This window comes from Equus przewalskii, chromosome 23 (assembly GCF_037783145.1).
Source record: "Equus przewalskii isolate Varuska chromosome 23, EquPr2, whole genome shotgun sequence".
Lineage (NCBI taxonomy): Eukaryota > Metazoa > Chordata > Mammalia > Perissodactyla > Equidae > Equus > Equus przewalskii.
Genome location: NC_091853.1, coordinates 5369634 through 5385015, shown reverse-complemented (window position 1 = coordinate 5385015; position 15382 = coordinate 5369634). Strand labels below are relative to the sequence as shown.

The 15382-nt window shown below is 35.4% G+C and overlaps 1 protein-coding gene across 8 annotated transcripts in view; it reads left to right on the top strand.

The window, feature by feature from the left end:
• Positions 1–15382, top strand: part of KIFAP3 (kinesin associated protein 3) — a 176194-nt gene that overhangs the window by 119044 nt on the left and 41768 nt on the right. For all 8 annotated transcript variants that reach the window (XM_070591042.1, XM_070591044.1, XM_070591043.1 and 5 more), the window contains 2 exons: positions 1064–1162; positions 7917–8002. In XM_070591042.1, the coding sequence (XP_070447143.1) occupies positions 1064–1162; positions 7917–8002 (185 nt within the window). The remainder of the gene's footprint in view (positions 1–1063; positions 1163–7916; positions 8003–15382) is intronic.

Below are 15382 nucleotides of genomic sequence, written 5' to 3'. Positions count from 1 at the left end.
TAGTGAGGAAAATCATTTGAAATAGATTGGACTTTAAGGGGCCCACAGTTTATTCCACACGACTAGTTGTATACTCTGTTGACCTGTAAATCTGTGTCTAACAGATACTGAACTGTTGCCAAGAGTTGATAGCACACTTACTATTAGTAAATCAAATCTTATAACCAGTATCTAAAAATTAGATTTCTTTAAGTATTTCCTGTTCTCATTACATATCAATCAGTGGACATCAGCTGTTCTGTTAAAGTATTGTTTGTTTGATTTTAAATATTTATTAATTAACCTATATATTAGATAAATTATTTTACTTTTATAATTAATTAGATTGAAACTAAAGTACCTTATTATTTCATGTCACTAAGTTTACTTTTGTTAACGTTATTCAACAAAGAAAAATACCTCTTTTTACTAGTCTAATTTCTACCAAAAATTTAGAATTTAGAAGGTGTGATCTTTTTTAAGAACTGTTTTTTTCATGTGAAGTCAACATTACAGAGACAAAATAGAACTAGATTTATTTCACAAAGTAGAATTGTTTGAAGAATTCTTATGATGGACCAAAATAAATAAATAATGGTGGTAATTTCTTTATACCTGGTGGCAAAACATAGTGAAAATTACAGAGAAGCACTGTTACTGCTCCCTTAAACCAATTTTGTTCCTCAGTGCTTCCTAAATACAACCTAATCTTTTGAGACAATCTCAAGTAGTCTAGTTTAAGCTCAGAGATGATATAATTTCTCTTTCACAAAATCTTATTTTTTATCTTTGTATTTTAAAATAATTTAACCTATTTAGTTTAACTACAACCAAATTTACTAAAACTTCTGAAAAATGCTATGAAATTTCCTCTCTGATCATCATCATGTAATTTACAAAAAAACGCCTAAAATGTAAAGGATATATGCCACCCATAAATTGTAAATAATTTAAACTAATTGTCCTTTTACGTGGCTCATTGTCACTTTTAGTTTTTCTCATTCTCCATTTTTCCCCTCTCTGTTGTTCAATTTTGTATATAAACATAGTATTCTTTCATTTGAAGTTTTCTGTTTTCTTTCAGCTCAACAAGAAGATGATGAATTTGTGTGTCAGATAATTTATGTCTTCTACCAGATGGTTTTCCACCAAGCCACAAGAGATGTCATAATCAAGGAGACACGTATCCTTTCAATGTTTACAATAGACAATGACATTTCACATATTCAGAAGAGATGCATCTTTAGGTATTTTTTCTTACAAATGTTCAAATAATCTAGAAAATATCAAGCTTTGAAATAAATTTAGAGAGCAACATAAACATGACAGAACTTCTTTCTCTATTAACATAACTTAAATGTCAGAGGTTCCTAGGACTATCCTTAGTCCTCTTTTAATCTTACTTCATTCACTCTACATGGGAAAACACATCTATTCCCATGATTTCAGCTACCAACTATATGGTAAGTATTTAATATCTTCAAAACCTCTTTCTTGAGTCCCAGGCATTTGTTTCTAACTGCCGCCTGGATGTCTTGCACCTACCTAAAGTGGCATTGTGTGGTGTAGCCTACAGAGCATTATAGTCAGATAGCCCTAATTTTAAATTATCTTTTACCACTTATAAGCTATAGGACCTTTAGTTAGTTACTTAACGTCCTTGAGCATACAATCTTGCATTAATAAAATGGCCATAATATTATTAAAATAAAAAAGGCAACCTATCTTATAGGATTGTTATAAGTACTAACAGATTTTAATTGCCTATAATAGTTCCCAACACACAGAGATACTCACTAAGTGGTGGTTTATCATTATTGCATCCAAAAGGGTACTCAATATTACCAACATCTTTCCCTAAAAAACAGTCTACCTTTTCTATTCACAGTGGGTAAATAACAGTATCATCCACCCAGTCCTATAGCAGAAAATTTTGTGTCTGTTCTCTCTTTTACTACACAATTATTCATTTATTCTGCAAACATTTATCAGGTGCTGACCATCTAACAGATACTGTTTTAACTGCTGGATGTATGAAAAAGTCAGTTCCTGTCCTCCAGGAGTTTGTAGTCTAATGGGAGAGATAGACAAGTAAATAAGAAATATAAAATTATAATCTAGTGTGATCAGTATCATAAAAGTATGTGCATAGGGCAAAGGAGAGGATATATGACCAAGTCTGGGGATGTTATGAAAGGCTGGCAGTGAAAGTGGTATCTAAGCTGAATCTTTGTGTCTTTGTTTTGTTTTGGGGGGGGGGGGTTGTGTTTCTTTTTCTTTTTTTTTTTTGAGGAAGATTAGCCCTGAGCTAACTGCTGCCAATCCTCCTCTTTTTTCTGAGGAGGACTGGTCCTGAGCTAACGTCCATGCCCATCTTCCTCTACTTTATATGTGGGACGCCTACCACAGCATCGCTTGCCAAGCAGTGCCATGTCTGCACCCGGGATCCAAACCAGCAAAACCTGGGCCACCGAAGTGGAACGCGCGCACTTAACCTCTGCGCCACCGGGCCAGCCCCATCTTTGTTTTTTTTAATTGTGATGGTCTGCCTGCTTATGTACAAAAAAAAAAATCTGCTTTTGATCTCTACTGCATAAAATCCTTCATTACCCATGAGAAAAATCTAAATTCTTTTGCTTAGCATACATAGCTTTTCAAAACCTGATGTTAGCCTATATTCCCAAAGTTTCCCCTATAACCTTATGATATATAATTTTGTCTTAGCACACCCAATTTCTCGTGTATCAGATATGACCCACCTTGTCCTAACTTACTGCCTCTTTGTGTGCCTTATCAACCTCAAATGCATTTCTCTCCATTTTTTTACCTGACAGTTTTCAGCTCATCAAAGATAAGTATATCAACTATCTTCTCAGATAAGCCTTTCTAATCCTGTTCCTCCCTCGTTCCCTGTAGGAGTAATTTATTTTCACCTCTAATAAAGTACTTTAGATTATGTATTTATGTACTTTTCTCTACCAAAAGATTTTGAGCTCCTCAAGCTCAAGGACTGGCTTTGTTTTCCTCATTTTTATCTATACCCAAAACTTAATATAGTACCTAGCATGCAGTCAGTACTCGTTTGCTCAGTGAACTCATGTATCTAAATGGTTAATGCCCTTTTAAAATTAAGGCCTTGGGAGACTTTTTTCTCTTCAATGATGATAGACTATTGCTCAAAACATTTTGAAACTCCCCTGGTATTACAATCAAAGCCAATAACACATGCTTTAAGTATCATCTTTGGAGGAAAATTGGCTTGCTTTGGAAGACAAGTTTAATTTCTGGAACTATATAAGGTCTCCAAGAATCAAGTCTGATGAATAACAAGTCTACTTGAGAAATGCCCATTTTGATATGAGCTACCAAAATGCAAATACTGTTTTGCCTTATCAGCTACATTGAGAGATCACCTTTTATCGTAGTAATAAATAGTTTTTAAATGTAGCCTATAAACTAACTCTCCCAGGAATATAAATTCCAAATACACTTTTGAGCCATGTTAACATCATTGAAACAAATTAACTTTTCCTGGCCGTGTTCCATGGAACATATTACTATAGTATTAATAGTTGATTAATGAAAAAAGGTTTTGTAATAAATGAGTTTGGGAAACCCTGAATTAAATAGATTTTCTTGCTACAGAGTCTTCTTGGAACCTTTAATATGCTTTTCTGGGTTGAGAGTCTCTAAAAGGATATTTTTATATATGGAATATTTATGTAACTATAGAACACACTGTAAGAAACACGTATTAAAAAACATGAAAATGAAAGTATAGCTTTCCTGGGTAACTTCTCTGAAAGACAACCCTTGTTTACATGGCTTCTCGTAGGGTTTTTTGTGAAGACAAAGAAGAATGATGTAAAGTTCCTGCTGAGTGCCTGACACATGGTGGATAAGTGTTACTGTCCCTGCTCTGGTCTGTCTGTTTCACATGTACTCTCAGGACCTTATTATCAAAGCTCACAGTATTAAGACCCATTCCATTTGAGTTTTCTTCTCAATGTAACTTTATTTTCCTTTTTTCTCAAGTTCGGTTTTTATTAAGCTATTGAACCTGAAGTCAGTACTTCTTAAATAGTTATTCTGAACAGTATAACATGTTGAGAACGTTGAGAATGAGAGAGAAAACATGTGGTGAATTAAAATTTTTACGAAAGCATCAAGGAATACTACTTAGATCTGATGCTTTCATCCACGTCTTAAGATTGGATGAAGATTGCTGAAGTGCTTTTGCCCAGCAGTTTGATCTTCAAAAACCAGGATTTTTGTTGATGTCAGTGACATTTATGTCTTCTTAAGTATTTTGTCACATAATTAAAAATTTGTTCTTAATGCCATCAAGTTGATTTCGACTCCTAGTGACCCTGTGTACAGCAGAGCAGGACTCTGTCCGGTCTTTGTGAGCCATCCTCTTACCTTTCAGCACTACGTCAGACAGTGCTCTGCTGCTATTCACAGGGTTTTAATGGCCAGTGTTTTCGTAAGTTGGTGGCAGGTCCTTCTTCCTAGAGTGTCTTAGTCTAGAAGCCCCTCTGAAACCTGTCCACCATGGGTGGCCCTGCTAGTATTTGAAATCCCAGTGGCACAGCTTTCAGCATCTCAGCAACATGCAGGCGCCACAGTATGACAACCGACAGATGGGTGGCGTGCCCTGACTAGGAAACGAACCTGGGCCAAGGCAGTGAGAGCACTGAATCTTTACCACTAGACCACCAGGGCTGGCAACTAAAAATTATTATTAAAATATTTCACCATAATTTTAAGCATTTTGTTGTGATTTTCTCTATGAAAGCAATGTATTTAAATATTTTAAATAGAGATTTATTAGACAAGAAATCACTTTTTTCCCATTATTTTTTAAATTAGAAAATTTGATCAGTATTATTTGATATAATTTTAAACAGAATGAGAGAAACTTGACATTGGAGATGGCTAGTGTAGACTTATTTTAGGTAAATATATGATTTATATTAAGATGTTTGGAATATTAAAAATGGCTCTCAGCACAATTCATAGGATTTGAGAACCTGAAACTGAGAACCAATGCTATTGTAATAATGAATTTTCATATAATCCCAACAATTGCAATAAGGAAATAAAAAAACCCAAATTTGTCTAGGTCCTTTTAGATTCCCCCTGAGAATTTCTAAGATTTTCCTAAGAATTTTATTTTCATTTTATCCTCACAAAAACCATGTAGAATATGTAGAGTAGTTCTTATTTATTTATTCATTAAATAACAATTTATTGAGCACCTGTTTTGCTCTCAGAGCTGGGGATACTGTGTGAACAAAATAGACAAAGTCCTTGCCCGAATGGAACTTACATTTCTGGGGAGAAGACAGGAAATAAACACCATATTCTTTTCAAATTTAAAAAAAAATACATTCCAGAGGCTACACAGCTATATTTTTCTACATTTTAAATATATCTTTTCTTTTCCCCAAAAAACTAGTAAGTAACACTGACAAGTAGAAGATCTGGGTTAACCTCTGTCTTTGCCACTTGCTATGAAACTCGATAAAAAAAATTTTTTTTCTTTTGGTGAGGAAGATTGGCCCTGAGCTAACATCTGTTATCAGTCTTCCTCTTTTTGCTTGAGGAAGATTGTCACTGGGCTAACATCTGTGCCAGTCTGCCTCTATTTTGTATGAGGGATGCCACCACAGCATGGCTTGATGAACAGTGTGTATGTCCACACCTGGCATCCAAACCCACTAATCCTGGGCTGCCAAAGTGGAGTGCACAAACTTAACTACTACACCACCAGGCCAGCTTCAATAAAAATTTTTTTAGGATTATAATCAGTGCTACAAAGCATGTCGTTTGCTACAAAGAATATCATTTGCTTGCACACATGCTAGAGTTTCTTGGTAGAAACCTTGGGCCTCTGTTTCAAGTATGGTTTTAACCAAGGCAGACTAGAAGTATTGGAGATCAAAACTTTCTCTTGCTTCACTGCCTCTGTTAGATTCATTGAGGTTTCTTTATTGATTTTTCTTTGCTCTTCCTTTTCTCCCTACTTATTTGTTATTTACACATTCCACTTCTTTTGAGAGTTAAAACTCAAATTTCAACACGCATTATCACCAAGTTCTAAAGGAATGTATCTATCCTTGCAAGTCTAATGTCCCTATTTCCATCTTCCATGTTATTTGCTGTTAAGTGTAATGGTTTAACTTATTTTTATAACATTTTTCTAGCATTTTAAATTTAATTATTATTTTAATTATTGCCTTTTAAAAACCAGGGCTTATTTGGGATTTACAATATCTTGACCCATTTCCTCTTTTACTGTTTTTTCCTTGAATTCCATTCCTCTATTTCTCAGAGTTGATTTTCTTTCATAATGAATTATATTCTTTTATACTGCTTAGTGAATATCCATGAATAATAAAATATATCTGCATTTGAAAATAACTAGTTTGTCCTCTTTAAGAATAATTAAGCAAAATATGGAATTCCAGGTTGCCACTTGTTTTCTTCAGCAACTTGAAGGCATTTTTCCACCGTCTTCCGGCCTGAATGCTGCCAGTGAGAAGTCTTCAGTCTACTAATTATTGGTATCTGTCAGAAAGTCTGATGACAATTTACTTTTCTTTCCCTTATAAGTGTCTCAGTCTTTTTGCCAGGAAGACCAAAGGGAATGTTTTTGTTTCTTTAAAGCCAAGTAGTTTTATTAGAATTTGACTTGGTATTCATCATCCTTGCTTGATTTTTCCAAGTATGCAATTGTGCTCTTTCAGTATGTAATTTTGTCCTTTTTTAAAAATTTCAGGAAAGTTTTCTTGAATTATAACTTTTAGTATTTGTTCTGTGATTTGGTTGTCTTCTTTGGGATTTCTATTATGTTGGATCTTCTTTGCCTGGCTTTAATAACTGTCATTTTCTAATCTTTTTTAAATCTCTTTTCATTTATTTTTTAATTTTACAGATTTTCTTCCTTTTTACCTTCTGTTTCTCTTAATTTTATCTGTTGTTTTTATTTACTCTTGTGTTACTATAAATTTAGTTTTAAGTACCTGAAATTATTTTTACTTTTATTTTCAGTTCTTTGCTGAATTATTTTATTTCTCTGAGTTTTCTAATTCTGATTTATATTGTTCTGTCATCCATAGTCTATTGTTTTCTTAAATTCTTTTGTCTCTTTTTGAATTATTAGGTTGCAGCTTCCATCTTTATGTGAAAATGTCTTCTGTTTTCTCTTTCTTATGATAACAATATAGGGAATTGGTTTGTGATTCTTCTCTGTTGCTCTTTTTTTCTTTTCTTTTTCTTTTCTTTTTTTTTTTTTTTTTTTGATGAGAAAGATTGGCCCTGAGCTAACATCTGTTACCAATCTTCCTCTTTTTGCTTGAGGAAGATTGTCCCTGAGTTAACATCTGTACCAGTCTTCCTCTATTTTGTATGTGGGACACTGCCTCAGCATGGCTTGATAAGCAATGTGTAGGTCTGTGCCTGGGATCCGAACCCATGAACCCTGGGCCACCAAAGTTGAGCACACAAACTTAATCACTGGGCCAGCCCCTCTGTTCCTCTTTTAGTGTGAAACTAATTTTCCTGAACTTTTATGAGGGCCAGAACAATCAAGAAAGTTTTTATAGCTATGCAGCTCTGGTGCTCCCTCTTCAGTTATTTTCACACTTTTCATGTTTTCAAAAATATGCCCTTTTGCTCTCTGAGATTTACTGGCTCTATTTTCTTATTCATTTTTATCTAGTTTTTGTTTTTCTTTCTTATCCTTGTTATCCCTGTTTTTTAAACAAATGAAATATTAAATCTTTCTGGTCATCTTGTATGAATGATTTTATTTTAAAATTTGAAGTTAAATTTTAAGTTAGCATGTAAATTTAGAAAATACAGGATTTTCTAAATATGACTGAGTAGCCTCAATTTCAAATACAGTTGTATCTTTAACCACTTATATTCAGAAGCTCCAGCATATCTCATAGATCTGATGCATGATAAAAATAATGAAATCCGAAAGGTCTGTGATAATACATTAGATATTATAGCGGTAAGTAATTTTTCTTCTTATACAAAGTATAATAATCTTCATTTTGGGGGAAAAAAGACATTGCACACCTCTTTAGAACTTTGCTTTCAGTATAAATACAAATTTGTATTTGATAAAGCTCAAAAAATACAGTGATACTAAATTCACTTTTTAAACATTGTTAATACCTTTGGCTTTCAACTTTTAAGTATAGGCTCCTTACTTAAAGAGATTTTATACATATTCAGAGTTTTAGGTCTGGTCTACATGTTATCTCAGAATCACTTGGTTTTCAGAGAAATTATTGCTTAGAAGCAGAAAATTTGGTGACAGTTTCTGCCACAACTCAACACAGTCAACTTTGCAGTTTGGCCATTAAATTTTTTTAATAAATCAAATCTTATATCAACTGTTTTTTCAAATCTTTGATAGTTTTTCTTGTATACATAGACTTTTTCTGTAAGTTGCTTTAGAATGATGAGTCACACAAAAATATTAATGTTATTCGTGACTTTAGAAGTTTTTAAATAATATATAACCAGAGGAATGTGATCAGAGGGATAATCTGAGAAACTTGCTCACTGTGAGGACTTTTCTTCACAAATCATGCTGCACACCAGTCTTCTGCCGGGACTTGGGCCCATACCTGGGATGTGCCTTATACTAGATTATTACTTTAGATATCTTTTTCACTTGTGACATATACTGCTACACACAACCTCCTTGCTTCCTTCTTTGAACTGGATTTATACTTTTTATTTTGGCTCACCCTGTAGAAAGTTTCTTGAAGATAGCCTATTTAGTAGTTTTCAGAGTTTAACTTAAACATTTTAGAAAGATCAGAATAACATTTTAAAGAATCAATTAACTTCATTGGAAATCTTCTAAGTTGGCATTTCTGTTAGTGATTTTCTTATGAAAATGGGCAATCACCGTCAAGCACCTTCTTGTCAATTTCCTACATTTTATTTCAGAAATTCATCTTACTTGATAGCATCTGCTTTTTGGATTTGACTGGGTATATCATCACTGGTTTAAAACTAAATGAGTACATTGACATTTTAGCTTTGATCTCTAAATCAAAACAGGGAAACTTTACATATTAAATTATTGCTCCACCAAGATGTTTCCTACATGTAAGCCACTGTCACACTGGTCACAGGGTTTATGAATATAGAATATTTATTACTCCTAGAGAACAATTTCATGACTCATGTACTATTTTCTATTAGATCACTAATGTCATTGTTGTATATATAGTGTAAGAATAAGAAACTTCTTAAAGTTCTGTATGTGATTATTTTACCTTAAGCAATAAGGAAAGGAGAGAGATGTCAGTCTATTTTGAATTGCTTTTAACATAATTTTTAAGTTACCTTCTTTTGAGAAAAGTTAGATGGAAGGTAATACTATGTTTAGATTTACGTATTAGCTATGTTTGGTTTAGAATGGAAGTCAGTGATAGTTCCAAAAGGCCAGCTCAGTTGTATTATAAAAATATATAGTATAAAATATGAGTATATTTATTATAAGATAAAAATTTCTATTCCCAATTATTTCTAAACTCTGGGCTCAAGTCTCTCATCTTAAACAGGAATCATCACCACCCTGTGTCTACTTTACTTTTCTAGATACTGTCCTAGTTCTCGCCTTCTCTCTAGAACCAACATCTTGAAATAATTTTCTACATATTACTAACTTCATTTCTTCACTTTCCTCATCCTCCTTTCAACCTATGCTAACTCTGGCTTCTGCCTCCATTACTTCATTGAAATGGTGCTCACGAAAGTCACCTGACCTTCGTTTTTCTAGATCCAATGAGTACTTTTAGTCTTCATTTTACTTGTTGATCCTACCCTCCTTGAAGGAACTTTAAATCCTGGTCAGAATTAACATGTAAAACCACAAACAAAATTATTTTAGATTATTACATTCATAAAGAGCCTTGTTGATATGAGGACTTCAAAGAAGAATCAGCAAAATGAAACTTGTATATATCAGCTAGCTCTGTATGGCTTCCTAAGAGATGTCTGATTGCTTGAGTTAGTACATTGGCCCTCTGTATCCACAGGCATTTTGCTAACTTTTTGGTGATTCAGTTTACAATGACGCTTCTGAGGATTGCAGAGCTCTTCTAAGGGTTAGAGAAAAAATATATGAAGCATCTACCATATGACAGTCACTCAATATGTTTTGTTTAAACTAGACCAAAACTCAGACCTAGTTGAGACGTTTATATCTAGATTAAATATCTCAACCAACATTTCCCTTCCTTGGTATAGTTAATTATCTATGTTATTTTCTGCTCATTTTAATTTTTAAAATGGAATGAGAAGATAATCTGTTCACTGTTTGGATTGTAACTGTGGAAAGTATGTATTGGAGTATGTATTTGGACTATATATATTTTGGCCAGACATGTTATTATTTATAGTTTACTTTAAGATTATCCTGAAAAATGGCTGAATTTGGCATTTTAAAAGTTCCTATCAGGGCACTTAACTGAATAGGGCAATAACTGAAAAGGCCTTGATGAGGACAGTGCAGTAAGTGGGAAGCTGCCTCTTCTAGTGTAGAAGTGCATCATCTGTTACATTGCCCACGTTCTGAATCTCTGGTGACTTATTTGGATTTGACCTCAATTTAATTATCAGCTAACCTCAGACCAAAGTTACACTCCTTGCTTCCTGCACTTCCTTGTTTGGGAGAAATTTGAGGAGTAGGCCATTTTAATACATCAGTAAAAAGATAGTTTCTCAGATCCACTTGAGGTATAGCTGCCAGTCTTTGGTTCTTTGAGCTCAGCTATTACTGATCACAACTCAGAGTGCTGTTTGCTAGTCCTGAATCTTTTTGAAGGGTAAAACAAGAGGAAATTGGCTTAATTTGAAACAGGAGAAACTTTTATTAGACACAGCAAAGATGATGAAACTCCAGAAATAGGCTGTCAAGAGAATGCAAAGTCTCTGTCCAGTTAGCATTAGTAATAGCTAAATAACCAACTTTCTAAAATAGTTTGTTAGAAACCTGCTTAGAATGGGAGTGGTTGATCCCTTAAGACTTTACCATTAGGTTTTGATTTCCTGGTATATTAACATGACCAAGTTGTACAATAATAAAAAATTGAAAAAAATTTAGAAGTAATGAGAGTATTTGTAGCTTAAGGCAATTTATCTTTAAGAAAACAAATTTCTTGTTCACTCAAGACAGACAGCATGGAATAATAGTAAGAAAAACTAGATGCCTTGCAAGCCTTAAGGAAATATGCCTTCTGTGTGTAAAGTACTTGTCCCCCAAATTATGGAATTGATTTAAGGTATATGGGCCCAAGCCCTCAATTGGTGAATTGAAACAGATGTGCAGTGCTAGTACTCTTTGTACCATGGAGGATTATTGCCTTTGGTGGTGCAGTTTCTCTGGCCTCATCAGCAAGCTGTTTCCTGTCTGATTAGGCCTTATATGTAGCTTCAGGAGGCAGGGAATGAGGTAGGTACAGAGAGGAGCAGGGAAGCAAGGAGAGAGGATCCTAGAGTCTTGGTCTTTCAAAGGGATTACAGGCATACCTCAGAGATGTTGCGAGTTTGGTTTCAGAGCACTGTAGTAAAGCCAGAATCTCGATAAAGCAAGTAATAGATTTTTTGGTTTGGTTTTTGTGCATGTAAATATTATCTTTACACTATACTGTAGTCTATTAAATGTGCAATAGCTTTATGTCTAAAACACAATGTATATACCTTAACAAAAAAACTTTATTGCTAAAAAGTGCTAAGTATCATGTGTGCCTTCAGTTAGTTATAATTTTTTTTGCTGGTGGAGGGTCTTGCCTCCATGTTGATGGCTGTTGACTGATCAGGGTGGTGAAGGTTGTGGTGGCTGTAGCAGTATCTTAAAATAAGACAATGAAGTTTGCCGCATCAATTGACTCTTCCCTTCATGATCAGTTTCTCTGTGGCCTGCGATGCTGTTTGACAGCATTTTACCCACAGTAGAACTTTCAGAATTCTAGTGAATCCTTCCAATCCCTGCCACTCCTTTATCAGCTAAGTTTATAAAATGTTCTCAATCCTTTGTTGTCATATCAACAATCTTCACAGCATATCCACTGGGAGTAGATTCCACCTCAAGCCACTTTCTTTGCTCGTCTATAAGAAGTAACTCCTCATCTGTTAAAGTTTTGTCATGGGGTTGCAGCAATTCAGTCACATCTTCAGGCTCCACTTGTAATTCTAGTTTTCTTGCTGCTTCCACCACATCTGCAGTTACTTCTTTCACTGAAGTCTTGAACCCCTCACAGTCATCCATGAGGGTTGGAATCAACTTCTTCCAAACTCCTGTTAATGTTGATATTTTGACCTCTTCCCATGAATAACAAATGTTCTTAATGGCATCTAGAATGGTCAATCCTTTCCGAAAGGTTTTCAATTTAATTTGCTCAGATCCATCAGAGGGATCACTACCTATGGCAGCTATAGCCTTATGAAATGTATTTCTTAAATAATAAGACTTAAAAGTGGAAATTACTCCATGATTCGTGGGTTACAGAATGGATGTTGTGTTAGCAGGCATGAAAACAACATTAATCTTGTTGTACATCTCCATCAGAGTTCTTGGGTGACCAGATGTATTGTCAGTGAGCGGTAATAATTGGAAAGCAGTCTTTCTTTCTGAGCAGTAGGTCTCAACAGTGGGCTTAAAATATTCAGTAAACCATGTTGTAAACAGATGTGCTGTCATCCAGACTTTGTTGTTCCATTTATAGAACACAGGCAGAGTAGATTTAACATAATTCTTAAGGGCGCTAGGATTTTTGGAATGGCAAATGAGCATCGGCTTCAACTAAAGTCACCAGTTGCATAGCCACTAACCAGAAAATCAGCCTGTCCATTGAAGCTTTGAAGCCAGGCATTGGCTTCTCCTCTAGCTGTGAAAGTCCTTGATGGTATCTTCTTCCAACAGAAGACTGTTTTGTCTACATTGAAAAACTGTTACTTAGTGTAGCCACCTTCATTAATTAGCTTCTGGAGAACTTGCTGCAGCCTCGACATCAGCACTTGCTGCTTCACCTGGCACTTTTGTGTTATGGAGACAGCTTCTTTCCTTAAACCTCCTGAACCAACCTCTGCTGGCTTTAGACTTTTCTTCTGCAGCTTCCTCACCTCTCTCAGTCTTCATAGAATTGAAGAGAGTTAGGGCCTTCTCTGGGTTAGGCTTTGGCTTAGGGACTGTTGTGGCTGGTTTGATCTTCTATCTAGACAACTAAAACTTTCTCCATATCAGCAATAAGGCTGTTTTGCTTTCTTATCATTCCTGTGTTTACTGGAGTAGCACTTTATTTTTTTTTTGTGAGGAAGATTAGCCCTGAGCTAACTACTGCCAGTCCTCCTCTTTTTTACTGAGGAAGACTGGCCCTGAGCTAACATCCATGCCCATCTTCCTCTACTTTATACGTGGGACACCTACCACAGCATGGCATGCCAAGCAGTGCCATGTCCGCACACGGGATCCGAACCAGCGAACCCCAGGCCGCCAAGAAGGAGAACGTGCGAACTTAACCACTGCGCTGCCGGGCCGACCCCTGGAGTAGCACTTTTAATTTCCTTCAGAAAATTTTCCTTTGCGTTCATAACTTGGCTGTTTGGCTCAAGTTGCCTAACTTTCAGCCTATCTCAGCTTCTGACATGCTTTCCTCACTAAGCTTAATCATTTGTAGCTTTTGATTTTAAGTGAGAGACATGTGACTCTTCCTTTCACTTGAAAACTTAGAGGCCATTGTAGGCTTATTTTAGCCTAATTTCTATATTGTTGTGTCTCAGGAAATAGGGAGGCCTGAGGAGATGGGGAGAGACGGGAAGAGCTGGTTGGTGGAGCAGTCAGAACACACACATTTATTGATTAGATTCGCTATGTTATGTGGATGTGGTTCATGGCACCCAAAAACAATTACAATAGTAACATCAAAGATCACTGATCACAGATCACCATAGCAAATAGAATAACAATAATGGAAAAGTTTGAATTGTGAGAATTATCAAAATGTGATACAGAGATATGAAGTAAGCAAAGGCGGTTGGAAAAATGGTGCTGACAGACTTGCTTGACACAGGGTTGCCACAAACCTCCAATTTGTAAAAACCACAGTACCTGCAAAGCACAATAAAGCAAAGTGCAATGAGCCAAGGTATGCCTGTATATGGCAATTGACCATTGCCTTTTCTCTTCCAGGCCTTGAGATTCGTGAAGGAGAGAACAGAAGCTTCTACACAGAGAGCTTCTAAAACCCCAGTTAGATTTTTGTCCTTTCGTACTCCCTCAACTTTGTGTGAAGTATTTGAGAACCTCATAAATTCTTCCCCAGTTGGTAAACAAATTCCTCCCCTGACGTTACTGGTTGTCAAACATTTAATACATGTTTATTAAGCACATACTATGTTCCAGATGCTAATATAGACACTGGGAATACAAAACTCAACAACACAAAGTTTCAACAATATGAAAGTTTACAATCCAGACTCTAAAGAAGACCAGAATACTGTCATCTAGACAAGAACTGACCTTCCATAGGCAGTACTACTACATAGCCCTGTCAAGAGATTTCTATACTAATGGCGCATTGTATCTATAGGGTCTTTATGGGAAAAGGGATGTGCCTAGGTTCTCTGGTAAGAGACTGATGTCTGTTGTCTTTCTAGCCAGCCACAGGCCCGTGTGATTTGATACTAACACAGGTTTGTGTCATTGAGATTTTGAATGATGGCCCTTTCTCTTTTAGTAGCTCTAATTATGTTCATGGGCAGATTGTGTATATTTTAATAATCTAGGATTGATACCTAACTATAGTATTCTAAACTTGGAAAACGAGGTGCTATCTTCATTCCAGTATAGAAAAATTATATTTAATACGACTAGTGTATCAAAATGAGATAAACAAGTGTAGGATTAGACATGACCTCTAAGACATCAACCGGTATGTCCCCACAAAAATTACCAGCAAAACCTATGTCAGACAGGAAAGCTGAGTTTTCAAATAATCTTGCCAGCAAGGGAGAGCACTTTAAAAAATGTCTCATAACATCTTACAAAGGGAAGTTATAGAGAAAGTTTCATAGGATTAAGGTTAGAGTTAACATTAGAACTCAGGTTATTTCAGGACAGGCTTTCAAAAGCAGGGAATGGGTAGGAATTGGGTAAGACGATAGACAGCAGTCACTTTTAATTGACTTGCAGGTTGGGTATGGGCACAGGGCAGAAATTTTCAAGTGAGTTGTTGACAGAGACTTCTAAGATGTTCTTTCCAGAGCAAGTGGGATTGGTTCTTGCTTGTTTTACAGTCTTGGTAAATTTTCATTTCTCAGATTTGTAAGTTTAATTTTTATTTCTCAGCTCCTTACAGTCAAATTGGGT